This window comes from Lagopus leucura, unplaced genomic scaffold (assembly GCF_019238085.1).
Source record: "Lagopus leucura isolate 7727_CA_CO unplaced genomic scaffold, USGS_WTPT01 Super-Scaffold_100004, whole genome shotgun sequence".
Lineage (NCBI taxonomy): Eukaryota > Metazoa > Chordata > Aves > Galliformes > Phasianidae > Lagopus > Lagopus leucura.
In genome coordinates this window covers 8,625,451-8,639,936 of record NW_024962264.1, presented here as the reverse complement: position 1 = coordinate 8,639,936, position 14,486 = coordinate 8,625,451, and the positions used below count along the sequence as shown (strand labels likewise).

Below are 14,486 nucleotides of genomic sequence, written 5' to 3'. Positions count from 1 at the left end.
TCCATATGTTCTTATTTCCAAGGGGAAAAAGGTTGGGTGGGACACATAGCAATCATGCTTTGTATGGTTCCTCTGTTACACAGTAGAGTAGCAACCAGGCAAACTTTGATTTTTGTCTGTTGAGTGGGATTGCATTTAAGGTCACAGCATATGTAATAATAATGTTAGACCATGTCTTTTTACTTGATGTAACAAGATCAATAGGACTTGAAGTGTCCAGTACGTACTTAACTATAAAATATTTTACTAAATCATTGGTTGAACCCCTGGGAAGCAGAAAATACAGATGCTTGAGAAGAAAGTGGGGGGTCCAGCTTATTTTGTGTAGCAGGAAGCAGTAACGCAGTCTCTGCACATTGTGTATCGTGGGTACCTAGTAAGGGGGGTGCTGTGAATACTGGAACTTATTTGGAAAGGAGCTGCAAGGTACCTGGCTTGGAAATACTGCTGCGATTGGTCTTGTTGAATTGTGATGATGACACTGATTTTTATATATGATATTGGACTCGCATTGAGGAAATAAAAATTTCCATTGACTTTGCAGTAGTGACACAGCCTGTGACTTTTTCAATTGATGTGTCATTTAAAAAATGGCCAATTCAGTAGTTCCTGGGAGATTTAGGGAAAAAAAAAAACAAACCAAAAAACCAACGTTTTGCAGATCTCCAGAAAATTGTGCAGGTCTCCTGTGGTTCCCCAAACACTTTCAGGCTCTTTCAGTGACCTTGAACAACAAAGTGTGACCGGGTGGAATGCAGTGTTGAGTAGCATCAGCTAAAGAAAATAAAGGCTGTGGAAAGAAATACCAGCTATGCAGATCAGAATCTGAACAGTTCAGAGTGAGTCTTTTTGGAGGCAAAGTCAAGGCCTGATTCCACCTCGACAGCTCTGCCTCAGCTGGAGCCCTGCCAGGGACAGTCAGAAGTAAGAGTGGAAGACCTCATCTGCAGCAGTCTTGTGTTGGAGAGGGAGGAATCACAAATGCACGGCACGTGTTTCAATGAGGGAAGCAAAGAGGGTTATAAATAAAATTGAAATGCTTATTAATAATTTGTTAATAAAGTAAAATTGCTTTCATGTTTTCTGAGGGAAAAGTCATGGTATGTTTTTCTCTCCTCCAACAGACCTTTGCTGAACGATTAATGGGAAGCTTTTCTTTAGCTGTACCAGTGTTTGTTGCTCTCTCCTGCTTTGGATCTATGAATGGTGGCATTTTTGCAGTCTCCAGGTAAGTATATGTTAATATTACTGGAAGTGAAAGGCATATATTGAAAATAAGAAAGCAAGTAGAAGGAAGAAAAGGCTTTATTCCTCTTGTAGCAAATTGAAAATGACTGAAAAGTTTATAAAGTGTGTTTTTTCTGCCCTCACTTTTCTCCTGTTGAGTTTAGTATCATTGCTAAAACCCTTTGAACAGTTTGGAAACGGATCCCTTTGAGTGTAGCACTTCATTAATGGCTGTTTTGTTTCATGTGAAGGAGGTAAATTGGAGGGAAAACACTAACTACTTCTAAACACTCATCATAGTATAAGATAATGGGGGGAACACAAACAGAGATTACTTTGATTTCTGCTTATGGGCCTCTCCTGCTACTCTTTTCATTCTGAGCACCTCAAACGAGCCTAAGAAGTGCTGCTGTGTTGTGTGACTTTCATGAGCTGCTTTGCCTTGTCACAGTAATGAGCACATTTAAAGTCTGTCCACATTTATTTCCCACCAGGATGTTCTTCGTTGCCTCCCGTGAGGGTCACCTTCCGGAAATTCTCTCCATGATTCATGTCCGCAAGCACACTCCTCTGCCAGCTGTCATTGTTTTGGTAAATCATACAAACAAATGTTCCTGCACAAGAATTCATATTACGGGCTTGCTCTGGAGGATTCAAACAGAATTTGGGCACTGCTTGAGTCTCATTTATTGATGTATATGCGGGCTTTGGGCAGGGCAGAGGACAGTAAAGAGAAGAATGAGATCTGGGAGTTGTTCTTGTCCTATCATCTCCTCCTTGCTATCTTGTTGGTAGTGCCTGACTGCCTATCCCTGGAACCAAATTCATGTCTTATTGCCCTTTTTTTTCTAAGGATGTGCTAGAGATGGGCTTGCTCACTTTCAGAGAGGCAAATTCTTGTTAAACAAACAAAAAAAAGTCTTCATTTAACTGAAAGCGCAGCTAAACACTGGTGTCTGGGGGCACCCTAAAAGCTCATTATACCACCTTACAGTGAAAAATGCAAACAATTATGCACTACGATAATGGAAAGCGAACCCTCAGCAGTGTGGTGCAGTGGTGATTAAAAAATGAGAGTATGTGTGCCTGGGCAATAGCCTGTGAATCGTCTGAAGAGAAGCCCCAGTATTATAGTGGAAATCCTATTGCTGTGTTCTAGCATAGAGGCAGAGGAAAATGTTGGCCATGTGTTTGCATTGCAGGCTAATTTGTGTAGTGAAATGTTAGGACAAAATGTCAAAATACAAACTTCACACCAATTTGCTTAGTGCCAAGTAGATTTCCACTTAACTTGCAGACTTTTTCATAGCTGTGGGTGTTCAGCCACTCTTTTGGGACCCATGACTGTAATGTGTTTGGACAGACCTCTGCATCTGGGCGAGTTCTAACTACAGCAGGAGATGTGTGTACATATAAGTCTACACAAGCAAGATCAGTTGCTAGTAGTGGAATTTAAATCAGTTTTTTTGCTAGACATGCCTATGAGCTCACTTTTGAAGTGCTAGCTGAAGTATTGAATCTTATATATGCCCATGCATCTGTAGGCATCTAAGACTGTAAAACTAGACAGAATAATTATGGTGAAATGTTTTAAGGGAATTCATTTTAATTAAATGTTCACTTTGCATGTATTTCTTTGGGCTGAAATATTCATAATCATCAGGTAGATTGCATTGACTTTTTCTGTGGAATGAAACGCCCTAAATAAACTAAAATATTCATATATATAGATAGACTTATTTTTTTACCCTGAAAAATGTTTACTTCTGTTGCATCTGGTCCCATTACTAGCGCATTGATCCCCTTTATAAAAAGTCAGATTCATATGAAGATGGTTTTCATTCAAGGATTATGTTTTTCTTACCTCAGTGCAAGCAGAGTAGTTGCAGGATATATTCTGCATCAGTAGTCTGCATTTTAGTATTTTCTTCTTTTGTTTCTCCTTTCAAGCTTTATGTGCTATACAAAAGGGAATGGATCTTGAGGAGAAACTGAGAAAATGAGCATGTTCAGTGTTTAAGGCCTGAAAAAGAAAACAAAAAACAAACATTTAGGAATTAAGAAATTTGCCTATTTCCTGTCTGCTGATGGATGTGTCTGTAACAATTCCAAGAAACCATTCCGTATGGTTTTGTTTCTCGTAGCTCTCTTTCACTGGCTGTGGCCCTTTGTTGCAGCATCACTCCCATAACTGAGATCTCTTCTCGGGACTGAGTCTGTATAGAAGACTTCTGACCCAGTATAATTCAGTGGAAAAGTTTCCTTTGACCTTTACAGAGAAGTTTGCTTAATATCCATGAGTAAAGAGCCAAGTGCTTTGTAAGTCATTAGAGTTTGGAAGCCAGATACCCATATTTGAAGTATTGATCCTTTTGATTCAAATCCACACAATCCTCACTGCTTTAAAAAAAAAAAAAAAAAAAAAAAAATCACCACAACCCACATAAATAGAGACTGTGACTCTAGATCTCTAATGCAAATGTTCTTTATGCAAAGATTTAGCCCAGTTAAATCTTTAGGGAGCTGCATTTCACCTGTTGCCTCGTTATAAACCTAGAGGGACTGTCAACACTAGGACATTCTCTTTTTCTGAAGAGTTGCACAATAGTGATGCTTGTGAGTGTCTTCATCCCCAAATGCAAGGGCTGTGTCATTGCAGGTATAGAGTCTCTCATGTGGAAAGTGTGGACTACCCTTTATAGTTGGTCCAAGCTACAGATATTCTGCTTTTGTCCAGAGATAATGCTGAAGCAGATCCATGTAGCCTACACTAATCATCCAACCCCAGGTACAGCACTCTGGTTTGTGCATAAGCTTTCAGCCATCTCACAAACATAACTCAAAAGACCTATTTAATGAAGAAATGCATTTATTTTACTGTTGTTTTCCCTTTTTGCTTGGTTCAGCAATCTCTTGAGTGACAGCTAATGGCTTCTCTCTGCTTAGAAATGTTTGCATTTCCAATGTGCAGTAAGTCTACACCCCTCAAGCCTACATGGCATGCTGCTAATACAAACTGGTGTCAGCCTGGTGCGCCCAGCCAGCATCCCATGGTGTGTAGCCAACCTCTAACATGCTTCCTTTGTCATGAGCAAGCAGAGGAGTGGTGGGCAGGTCCTGTGAGAACAAAGCACAGGGTGCACGTGTGTTGTGGTGCCTGTGTATTTGTCTGGGTCACTGGGACAGGTGTGTATGGCTCACATGCGGTCAGCCAGGTTAGGCAGTGTTGATTAAACATGATCCCAGGGGACTGGTAGACACTTATCAAACATCTGGTTGCATGAGCTGGCAGGCTCGAAGGCTGTGGCCCTCATGTATCTCTGGATAAGACTGTTGCTTCTCTCCACGGCAATGGATTTGGCTGTAAAATAACAGAAATCAGACCATTAAAAGCCTCTTACGCTCTTAATTTCTTTTGCAGCACCCTCTCACAATGATAATGTTATTCAGTGGGGATCTCTACAGCCTCCTGAATTTCCTCAGTTTTGCCAGGTGGCTTTTTATTGGACTGGTAGTTGCTGGCTTGATTTATCTCAGATATAAACGTCCTGATATGCCTCGTCCTTTCAAGGTAACCTTCTCTCTAAGCTGTTCTACATGAATTTTTCTCCCTGGTATCTATTGTCTAGTCAGATAGCAGAGCAGCATTTGCTGATGTGAAAAGTTCGGCTACTTTGAGAAAAAACGGGAGTTAATAGAAAATAGTCTTTTACATTGAAGAGTCTCCTCGTGTTTTCCTTCAAGTTCTCCAGTGTTATCCTGGCTGAGCTCCCTTCTGAAAGACAATTTTTATTAATTCCCTGGTGGCTGTAGGGGAGCGATTGAGCTTGCTGTGCAGAAGGCAAGGTGTTTGCTCAGTTTTGCCTGTCGTGTTGAGGCGGTGTGAGGCAAGCTAAGGTATTGATGCTCTGCCGAGTTGTGTGAAAATACCTCCAGTCTGGTGTCGTTTCATAAGCTTCAAACTCCAAATATTGCGGCTAGTCATCTAGTCCTCAATTAATTCTATATTTTCTTAAAGGTTTGAATAATTTTTCCACCGAAATTCATGCCAGGTATGAGCATTAAATTTCAATTTATATTTCATCGTCTATTCAAAATAAATTATACCAAATATGATGTGCAAATAAGTTAGTAGTGATATTATTATGATATTTGGAACTCGCGAGTGGTTTGCAGGCACTGTTACTGTGAAACCAGAAGAAAATAACAATAGTTTGGCCCACTGAACTATAGTTACTTTGAACTTAGTTCTGTTGCTGATCTTGCTTCATGTAACATCTTACAGAGTCAGTTTTCCCATTATGTGTATGGAAAGGTAACAGGATGAAAAATGTGGAGGATTCTAGCCCTATTTATGTATTCCTAAGAAATCTATTTTATGAAGAAATCAGAATGTGCAGTTGCTTTCTCGCAGGCATAACAGCAAATAAGAAGGTCAACAGCACAGCCCATTTTGCTTTGATTAAAAAAAATGCTTTGGCAGTACAGAAAAGAGGAACAGTAATGTTTCAAGGCATGAAAGGAAGAAAATAGTTTCCAAGGAATTCTCCAATTCTCCATTACACCAAACATTTCACAAGCTATGGCGCAGGGAGGTGGTAACAGTGACTGTGGTGGCATTCTTTAAAATTGTGAGAATTAATTTGATATTGCTATTATATTTTTTTTTATCCTTTCAACAGTGACACTGATAATGCTACCAGTCATATTGTCAGAAAACTGCTTTTCCAGAAGCTATCAGTTGCATAATGGTATCAAATATCTTTATCAGTTGTCAAGTGGGTGTTTAATTTGCTCTCTTCCTGCCAGATGTTGATTTTTACCTTAGGAAGAAAATCAATATCTTCTTAATAGTTTTAAAAGGTGGCTTGAGCTCCGTGTTGTGTTTTAAAATGTTTCCTAATAGGTAATTATCAAAGAGGAAATCTTTACTGCAGTTAGTGCTGCTTACTTATCTGCTGGAGGATTAGAGAAAGGAATTTTGTAATGTAACATATTTACAGCCCTTACATTTTAAAGGGCGTAAAACACTCTAGTGCTAGTGTGTAATTAAAAGACTTCTGTGGTGCTTACTGTGCAGCACTTGGCTTAGCTTGGTTCCTGCAGTCACTGGCATTTTGTGCGCCTCTTTTAAAGACCTGCGTTTCTCCAGGACTATCCTGTACTGCTGAGTTTTATCTGGTTTACATTTCATGGAACATTAAATACCATTATCATTCAACAGCAAGGTCAATGCCAAGTAATGATTCTTTGTGTGGTTGTGTTCCAGGTGCCTCTATTTATTCCAGCATTGTTTTCCTTCACCTGCCTCTTCATGGTTGCACTGTCACTTTACTCCGATCCAGTCAATACAGGGATTGGATTCGCAATAACCCTGACTGGAGTTCCTGCCTACTACCTCTTTATTGTCTGGGACAAGAAACCAAAGTGGTTCAGAAAGCTCTTAGGTAAGTCCCCAGGGGGCCCCCCTCCTTGATCCGACTCCAGAAATTTCTCAGGGCTGCGGGTGTTGTGAAATCCTTGCTATCGATTGCCTCGGCTGCTCTGCTCCAGGTGTGACAATGCAAGTTTCTTTGTGGAGTATGCTGTAGCATTGGTTACAGTCAATGTCAACTAACTAAAAGAGTTGCTTACAGCAAGCTTATTCTTCAGCCAAAGAGAGTGACTTCAAATGCCTGCCTGCCTCTCTTCCTGCTTCCTTTTGCCCTCCTTGTCCTTACAACCATGTGATTCCTTTTAAATTCAGTCTCCCTCTCTTCTACACTGTTAGAGACAGTATTTCACTTGTGGCAGAATTGGTTTGGAAACTTAAATGTCACAGTTGTGATGACAGGATGTGCTTGGTACTCACTGTTGGCACTGCATGTCTGTGTACCACTGAGGAATGTGTGACAATGGGAAAGGCTTGGTTAGGTTTGGTGGGGGTTGAGGATCCTTGAGGATGGCCTCCAACCAAATGAGGGGAAAATAAACCAAACCTGACACACCTCTGTGGAAGTGGTTTCTGTGCTTTGTGACAAACAACTTCCTGAGTGACATGTAAAATACACAGAGAATCATTTTTATGCCATTTCTGAATGTTTATAAAGGCATTTGTGAAAGTTCGGATATGCTTGAGAAGGGTTATTTGGAGCATTTCTACTAGAAAGAGATCATTGTCATCTATTACTTTCTTTTTTTCTCACTGCACATGAGAGTAAGTTAGCAAAATGCAGGTAATATTCAAAAAATGAATTAAGAACAGAGGCAAAGTACTCGAGATGGGAGAAGTGAAACTAAAAGAAAATCTCTTCCGCAAAACAAAAAACTCAACCCCTGAAAAATTTCAGCTACAAATAGTTTTAGTGTATATACTAAAGCTGTGTATACCGTCCTATAATATAGGTGGTGAACTGAAAATCTGTGTTGTCTTTTGTGCTGCACTAGTAAAGGACGCTCTAAAATGAGAAGCTCACAAAAAGAGCATCTCAGTGTTTATATGTATTACACTATAAGCTATTATATGTATTTTTACATTATTTATAGATGATAAAAATTAAGTCTCTGTATTTATATCTCATCTATTGTAAAATCTATGAATTTTTCAATTCATTCTGGGAAATCCATAGACAACAGAGCAGAAAATATTTACATTAAAAAGGTTCAAGTTTAAGGCTATCGGTTTCTGGTCTACTTAATTTTATATCAGGGAAGTTGTAAATTACATGAAATACCCTGGGATTGAGTAGAAAATTCCAGTGCAGATGAAAATAATTGTGTGCAAAAAGACATTCCATTAAATAGTTGTTTCTCTGTTTGTAATTTCTCAGACAAATAGATAGTTAGGGACTAGGAGATTTTCCCTTATCATACCCTGGAGATTTTTAGCATTTTCTGTGAAGACTCAGAGGTTTTGGAATGCAGTCACTTGAATCTCTGGCCACAGGATGCCAGTATTGAACCGCATTACTTGCATGAGAGAAAAAATGTTCTCTTTAAGGTAGTCTGGGTGTACGTGGAGCTCATTCTGCCAGCTGTGACAATGAAGGTAAATCTTCTAGCTTTTCAGATAACACAAAATTCTCCTCCTAGAAAGAAGGCTGGGTGCCTGTGTAATGTATGTGGACACAGCGTGCTGGCTCAGGGGGGAGAGCAGCAGGTGCCAGGCAGTGGGTGAAACAGCTTGTTTGCTCTGCAATTATTATTCCCAAAATAACAACAGTAATGATGGAAAAGTGATGTTGACAGTTTTTGGGTGGAGTGGAGAGGTGATTTACTTGTTAAACATAAAGATTTTTTTTTTTTTACCTCTCAGAGTAAGCAATAAACATTCAGCACGGGGTCATTATTAAACTGGCATGACTTTGTAAAAGCTAAGGGTGCTCCTCTGTGTAGCCTCAGAGTGTTTTTCAAAGTCACTGGGTGAGGATGAATTCACTTAAGGTACCTCTGCGAGATACAGGAAGGAATAGTCGTGGCACAGCTGAGAGATTGTTATTCTTGCTTCAAACCATATGCATTAGAAGAGCTTAGGCACGAAAGAGTAATTCTGGGCACCGTGTAAGTGGACACCGTGAAAAAATGGATTGCGATTCACCAAAGGCAGATCTTTGCCAGATGAGCTGGCTAGCTGTCTTTGAGAAGATAGCTGATTTTTCCAGACAGAAGGGAAATGCAGTAGATCTAGTGGACTTAGACTTGAACGGAGCACTGTGAGCAGTACTGCTGCGGGTCAGAGCTGGTTGGTCCGAGCACGGTGTCCTGCTGGCAAGGCTGAGCCCAGTGTGCAGGTGGCGTGGGTCCCTCCCTGCCCATTTGCAGTCACTGTGTTGTGAATGTCACTTGTTCATTTCTCCAGACACGCCTTGGAACGTGGTGCAAGATCCCACAGGTACAAACCAGCCTCACGTAAGATTGGTCTATATATTAAGTATAGATTTTGTAAAGATCAGAGGAGAGGGATATTGAACAGCCAGGAGTAGTGAGTTCAAATACCCAGCCTGAAGATGAGTCGCGTTACCCAAGAAATCCCCACCAAGACTGAATGTCTTTGTTCTTTGGATGAGCACATTTTGACTGTCCTTAATGGCATTTACATTGCCCATTCTCTTTACCAAATTACTGTATTGAACAAAAGATTACTTCACAGTTGGAGAGGTTAATAGGGTCTGGGTGGTATTTTGCAGTGAGAATAACATTTTGTTCTTTTCCAAAGGAATTTTGCTGTAGCACCAAATGGCTGGGACAAATCATTTTCAGCTAGTACAGGCTTCATTTGACCTCTGCTTGCCTGCTTTTTGTACAGCTAATGTGAAAATGAAAAAAAAAGTCAAGTCAAGCAAATCCTTTGAAGCAGATGAATGTGTAAAAAGATGCGGCACCAGCACCAGGCATCTTCCAGAGGGACTCCTCAGTTGATAACCCAACAGTAGATTCATGCTTTATTTCTCTAGAATGGATTGAATTGGGAAGTCATAGCCTGAGCCCACACTAGAAGAGAGATTTTCTGTTTATATAACAAAATGTCTCCTTGAGGGTTATTTACAAACACCTGAGGATGCTGCTTCCTCACTCAGAACACAGTATAATATATTGTTTGCTCTTCTCTTTTTTGAGCATGATGATTTTGTGATCCTCAGAAAATTTCCTCAGTGTATGTTCCTGCAGATTTTACGTCCAGTCTTATAAATATGCAGAAAATTACTGTTTTTTGACTCTTCCAAGCTCTATGTGGTACTCATAGAGCTACCAGCTCAGGGCTTTTTTTGGTAGAGGTTGTTGTGCCTTATTCACAGTGACTTCTACACTTGAAATGGGAAATTAGGGTTGAAAGTAGAAACAAGAGGTGTCTTTACTGATGATACTTTGTCTCATTACAAATGGAAAGGTGGTTGTAAATCCAGGTCCTGCTTAAAGCTGACAATATAAATACTGACTGATGACAGAATGAAACGTTCCTACTCTGTCTTACCTTGTGTATATTGCAACCAAAAGCAGCCAAACAAGCAACTCAACCCCCTCGCTGCCATGCTTGTGTGATTGCTCCTCCATTTGCTGCTCCAGCATGGAGGTGGAAGAGGGATGGCTGCCTCCCACTACAGGGAGGGCAGGGCCTGGCTGCAGGTGGCTGGGCATGGTTAGTCTAACAGGATATTGATGTCCCAGACAGCTCTCGAGGTGCCTTGGCTCTCTCTCTGCTGCTGTGCTCTTTCTCCAAGAATGGTTACACCTCAGCTCAGCTTGACAGCAAGTCTCTTTCTTCTTGCTCCTTTGCTCATCTTCAAGCCTGGAAGGAGTGGGCCAGCCAGGGCGAACCCCTGCTGGCTTCCCACTGCTGGCCGTCCTCCTGCCCTTCACCTCAGATCCGCACAGCCTAAGATCTGAAGTCCCTGCTGCTGGAAGGGAGGGAGACTGAAGAAAATGCCAGTCCCTGCTGAAGCTCAGCCTCTCTGACTCCATCAGTGTGCAGTCTGAGGGCAAGCTGGCTGGCTATGCTCTGTGCTGCTGACCTCCAGAGGGAAGAGCAAAAGATGGCAGAGGTTGTTAGACAGCAAAGCAGGGAAGCAGTTCTGATTCGTGTCTTCTGAGAGCTGCACTGCTTTACCCTTCTCACTCTGCACTGGTGTAGATGCTGACACACAGTACTAGATAGGGAAACAGAAACTTTCTTTCACAATAAATCCTTCTAGCTAAAAATGTGTTGCTGAAAATGGAAAAAAAAAAATAATAAAAGAAGTGGTAAAAGAATGTTCTCTTACTCTTCAGTTTATAAATGAACTGTGCCACTTATGAATCAGCTCTCTAAGTGGGAATCTCTAAATACACAGGATGGAAATATGTCCACAGTGACAAAGAATGTAAAGTTTCTTTATACATGTGACATCCTTAGATCTGTGAAGCATTATAATCATTTTCTTTCTTCCGTAGTTGCTTTGTTTTGTTTCCTTTTTTGGTTAGGCAGAGCTTGGCACAGCCGAACTAACTTGTTTGAACCCCTCCAGAGTTTTATTTTAACATTACGACTGTGTTAAAACTAAGCAATTGTGGAGAGAGAGCCGTGTTTTACAGTAGTCCTTAAAAGCATGCATACCTTTATTGAACAGGTTTATACCTGTGTACCTTTCTGTTGTTATTTTATGTGAAAATCATTGGATGAGAGGCAAAGAACACATAGTTAAAAACACACAAAAAAAAAAAGCCAGGCATTTAAATGCTATGTGCATCAGGTGTATGTAACTCATGAACACTATCTGCAAGCAGGTTGTGTAGCAGATGACATAGTTTTCCTGTCTGCTTCTTCCTTCTCCATCCATTCCAAAAATCTCCCACATGTATGCTTTTATTTTTGCAGACACTGGAACTGAAGCATTGCAAATCCTCTTGGAAGTTGTCCCATCAGAGGAGGACCAGAAATCATGATCTGCATCTACCCAAAAACGCAGCCTTTGGCTTGATGTTTCATTTCAACCTGAGGAAGAGCGTGCGGAGATGTCTTCCTCCTCCTAGTGCTCTGCAAATTGGAGGAACAAATCACAGCTGAGATGGATACTGAGTGCATCAGTTGCCAGAACTGTATTTTATGATGTTGCAATTTATTTTTTTTTTTTTTAAAGTGTGTTTGGTTTATACGTAGAGAGCAAGAATTTATGCCATAAGGACTCTTGAACTATTTTTTGTTAGTGTTGTGTTTTAATGAAACATAGATTTTTCAAACAAGGATTTTTGTTGCATTGTCACTGAAAATAAGTTTAAGCATTGTGTAAGTAATAGTCAGGTGTACTGTGATGAACGTATCCTACTTGCTGTCCTGAAGAACCTACTCTGACTAGGGAAAGGGGCAGATAAAGCTGCTGAGTATCACTTAATAATGTTCTTCCTCTCCCTCTGTTTGGCAACCCTAGTTTACTTATGTCTTGCTTGGAGCACCAGTGCATTGATGCAGAAATACAGTGGTTTCTACTGCGTTTGTGGTGGTGAGATCAAGGTATAACATAACACATAAAAGCATCTTCTGAGAATTAGTATTTCTACCAGCGGGACAGGTAGATTTTAGCCTAAGGGCAGTAATTTTATACATGTTCAAGTTTCTACCAGTCAAGAAATTATGACTATTTTTTGCCAACGCTTCTTTTCTGTGTGTATGGGAAATACAGCAACAGAGTAATTACCTTCAGATCGGTATTTGAATCCGATCTCCGTTGTTATATGAATATTTTCTATCTGGAAGCATACGAATGTGCATTTATCAGTCAGGCAAACAGGATTTTAGAGTTTTAGATAATTACTTGTGGTCAGCAGATGAATAATGGTCACTGGTTTTATAATCTGCGGGAATTTTGTATAGACACGGCAATAAATGCAGTACTGTTTTATGAGTAAGGTGTAAGGCAAGCTACAACAGATTGGCTGATTTGAGTTGGGAACACACCTAATCTGTGGGTTTTTTATTCAAGCACACTCCAATTAATCGGGCTTTGAAACACCCAGGGAACAGGTGCTCTGCCATCTTCTTCCTGGTTTTATCTCAGCTGAAACAGAGAAAATCTATCAAAACTGATAAAATCAAACCAAATTGAAGTTTCCCCTTCAGAATGATGTTTGATCTGAAAGCTGGCTCAAATATGAGCTGAAATTTTGCCCTTTAAAAAAAAAAAATGGAGATAAGGAATTTTTTTAATGCTTAAAAATTCAGTTTTATACAATTAATCAGAGACTACTCAACCTTAAGACTGAGGTTTGTTAGCGCTCTGTTAAGAATATAATGCTTAAATACTGGATGCACTACTTTTTTAGCTGTTTGCTATTAGCAAATTGTACGTTTCATGAAAGCTTTTATGGAACTAAGCAACATTAGACTTCCTAAATAGGGAGGAAAGCACAACTAATGGCCAGACCACTACAGTAAAGGGAGACTGTATTTTGTACATGTGTTGTATATATCCAGAATATTTACCATTTTAAAGGTGTACAGTAAAATATCTTAAAATTCCTAAATGTTTTTCTTTCTTGTATTTCTGTAGCGGAATTTCATAGAAGTAGGGAAATGGGAGTAACTGATGATCTAGAAGAGTGGTAATTTAAGAGAGCATTCTCCAAGCTTTTTTAACTTTAAATATTTGCTGTTTACGGTAACTTAAAGTGTTATTTGAAACTTCTTTTAGGCAAACATTTTGAGCTAGATTTTTGTGCTGACAGCTCGTGCGTTTAGCTGGTATTTACACACGGGGCAGAAGTGTGCTTTTGAGGCTGTCTCCTGCCCCATCCCAGTCCCCCACGTTTTGGCCTGCGTCAGCATGGAGCACCTTAGGCTTACACCATTTCCATCCATTTCTCATGGAACCAAAGGGTTTTTGCCCTCCGGGAGCAGGCCTATCACATTCCTTGTTTGTGGAATCCCGCCAGAGCAAAGCCTCCTCCACACTGATACTGTGGGCAGTGGGTCTTGCACATCCGCTGTTCAACTCCATGTATTCGCTCCTATTGTGCCGCATTACTTGAAAATTTAGATGTAGCCAGTGTTAATTTGTAGAAATAAATGGCTCTGCAGGGGTAACTGAACGTTACTTTATTTCTGTTGTTTTTGCCGTCACGGACTTCAAAGTTTAGGAATGTTTCTGAAGTCTGACCCAATGACTGTATTTTGCTGTATTTTCTGTTCATGTAAGGGCTTCATTTGTCCTGAGAGAGCTCCTTTGACTCATTGTTTGTGAAGATGTATATTTTGGGAGAAAAAAATGTTACTTGCAAAATAAAAAAACAGAGTTTTTTGAAAATGCCTATTGAGTCTGATTTCTGTTTTAGTTTCCTTAGCATTCACAATCGCCACACCCACACAGTGTTCTAATCAGATTTCCATTGTGTTATAAAAGTCAGTGTTAAGGACTTTTGTTATACGTGGAAATGATGCATATCATCCAAAAAGTAGAGAAATTAGGTAACTATATATATATATATATATTTTAAAGATGTGGAGTTATTTTTAAAGACTTTTGAAAGTATTCTCTTCAGTCTCATAAAGGAAGTTCTTCTAGGATAATAGATATATTGTATATATGTTTTTCATATTAGAGATCACGCCAGTGAGAGTGCTCTGTGAAGAATTTCAAGATCCTGAAATGTTTTGCTGCTTTTTCTTGCCCTTATAACTATTAGTCCACTGGGCTCTGTCAGACAGCTTCTTTCTTTGTTTTTTAGGTGGGTGCTGCTCTTTTTTTTTTTTTTCCTTTGAACTTACTGCTTTTCCGGGGTGTCGGCAGAAATCTTACCACAAAGGCAGCAGA

General features: G+C 40.0%; 1 protein-coding gene across 8 annotated transcripts in view; it reads left to right on the top strand.

Annotated features, from left to right (window-relative positions):
• Positions 1 to 13,979, top strand: part of SLC7A11 (solute carrier family 7 member 11) — a 288,216-nt gene extending 274,237 nt beyond the window's left edge. For all 8 annotated transcript variants that reach the window (XM_042871066.1, XM_042871068.1, XM_042871067.1 and 5 more), the window contains 5 exons: positions 1,125 to 1,228; positions 1,722 to 1,818; positions 4,649 to 4,798; positions 6,497 to 6,674; positions 11,558 to 13,979. In XM_042871066.1, the coding sequence (XP_042727000.1) occupies positions 1,125 to 1,228; positions 1,722 to 1,818; positions 4,649 to 4,798; positions 6,497 to 6,674; positions 11,558 to 11,625 (597 nt within the window). In that variant the 3' untranslated portion in view covers positions 11,626 to 13,979. The remainder of the gene's footprint in view (positions 1 to 1,124; positions 1,229 to 1,721; positions 1,819 to 4,648; positions 4,799 to 6,496; positions 6,675 to 11,557) is intronic.
• The last annotated feature ends 507 nt before the right edge of the window (positions 13,980 to 14,486 follow it).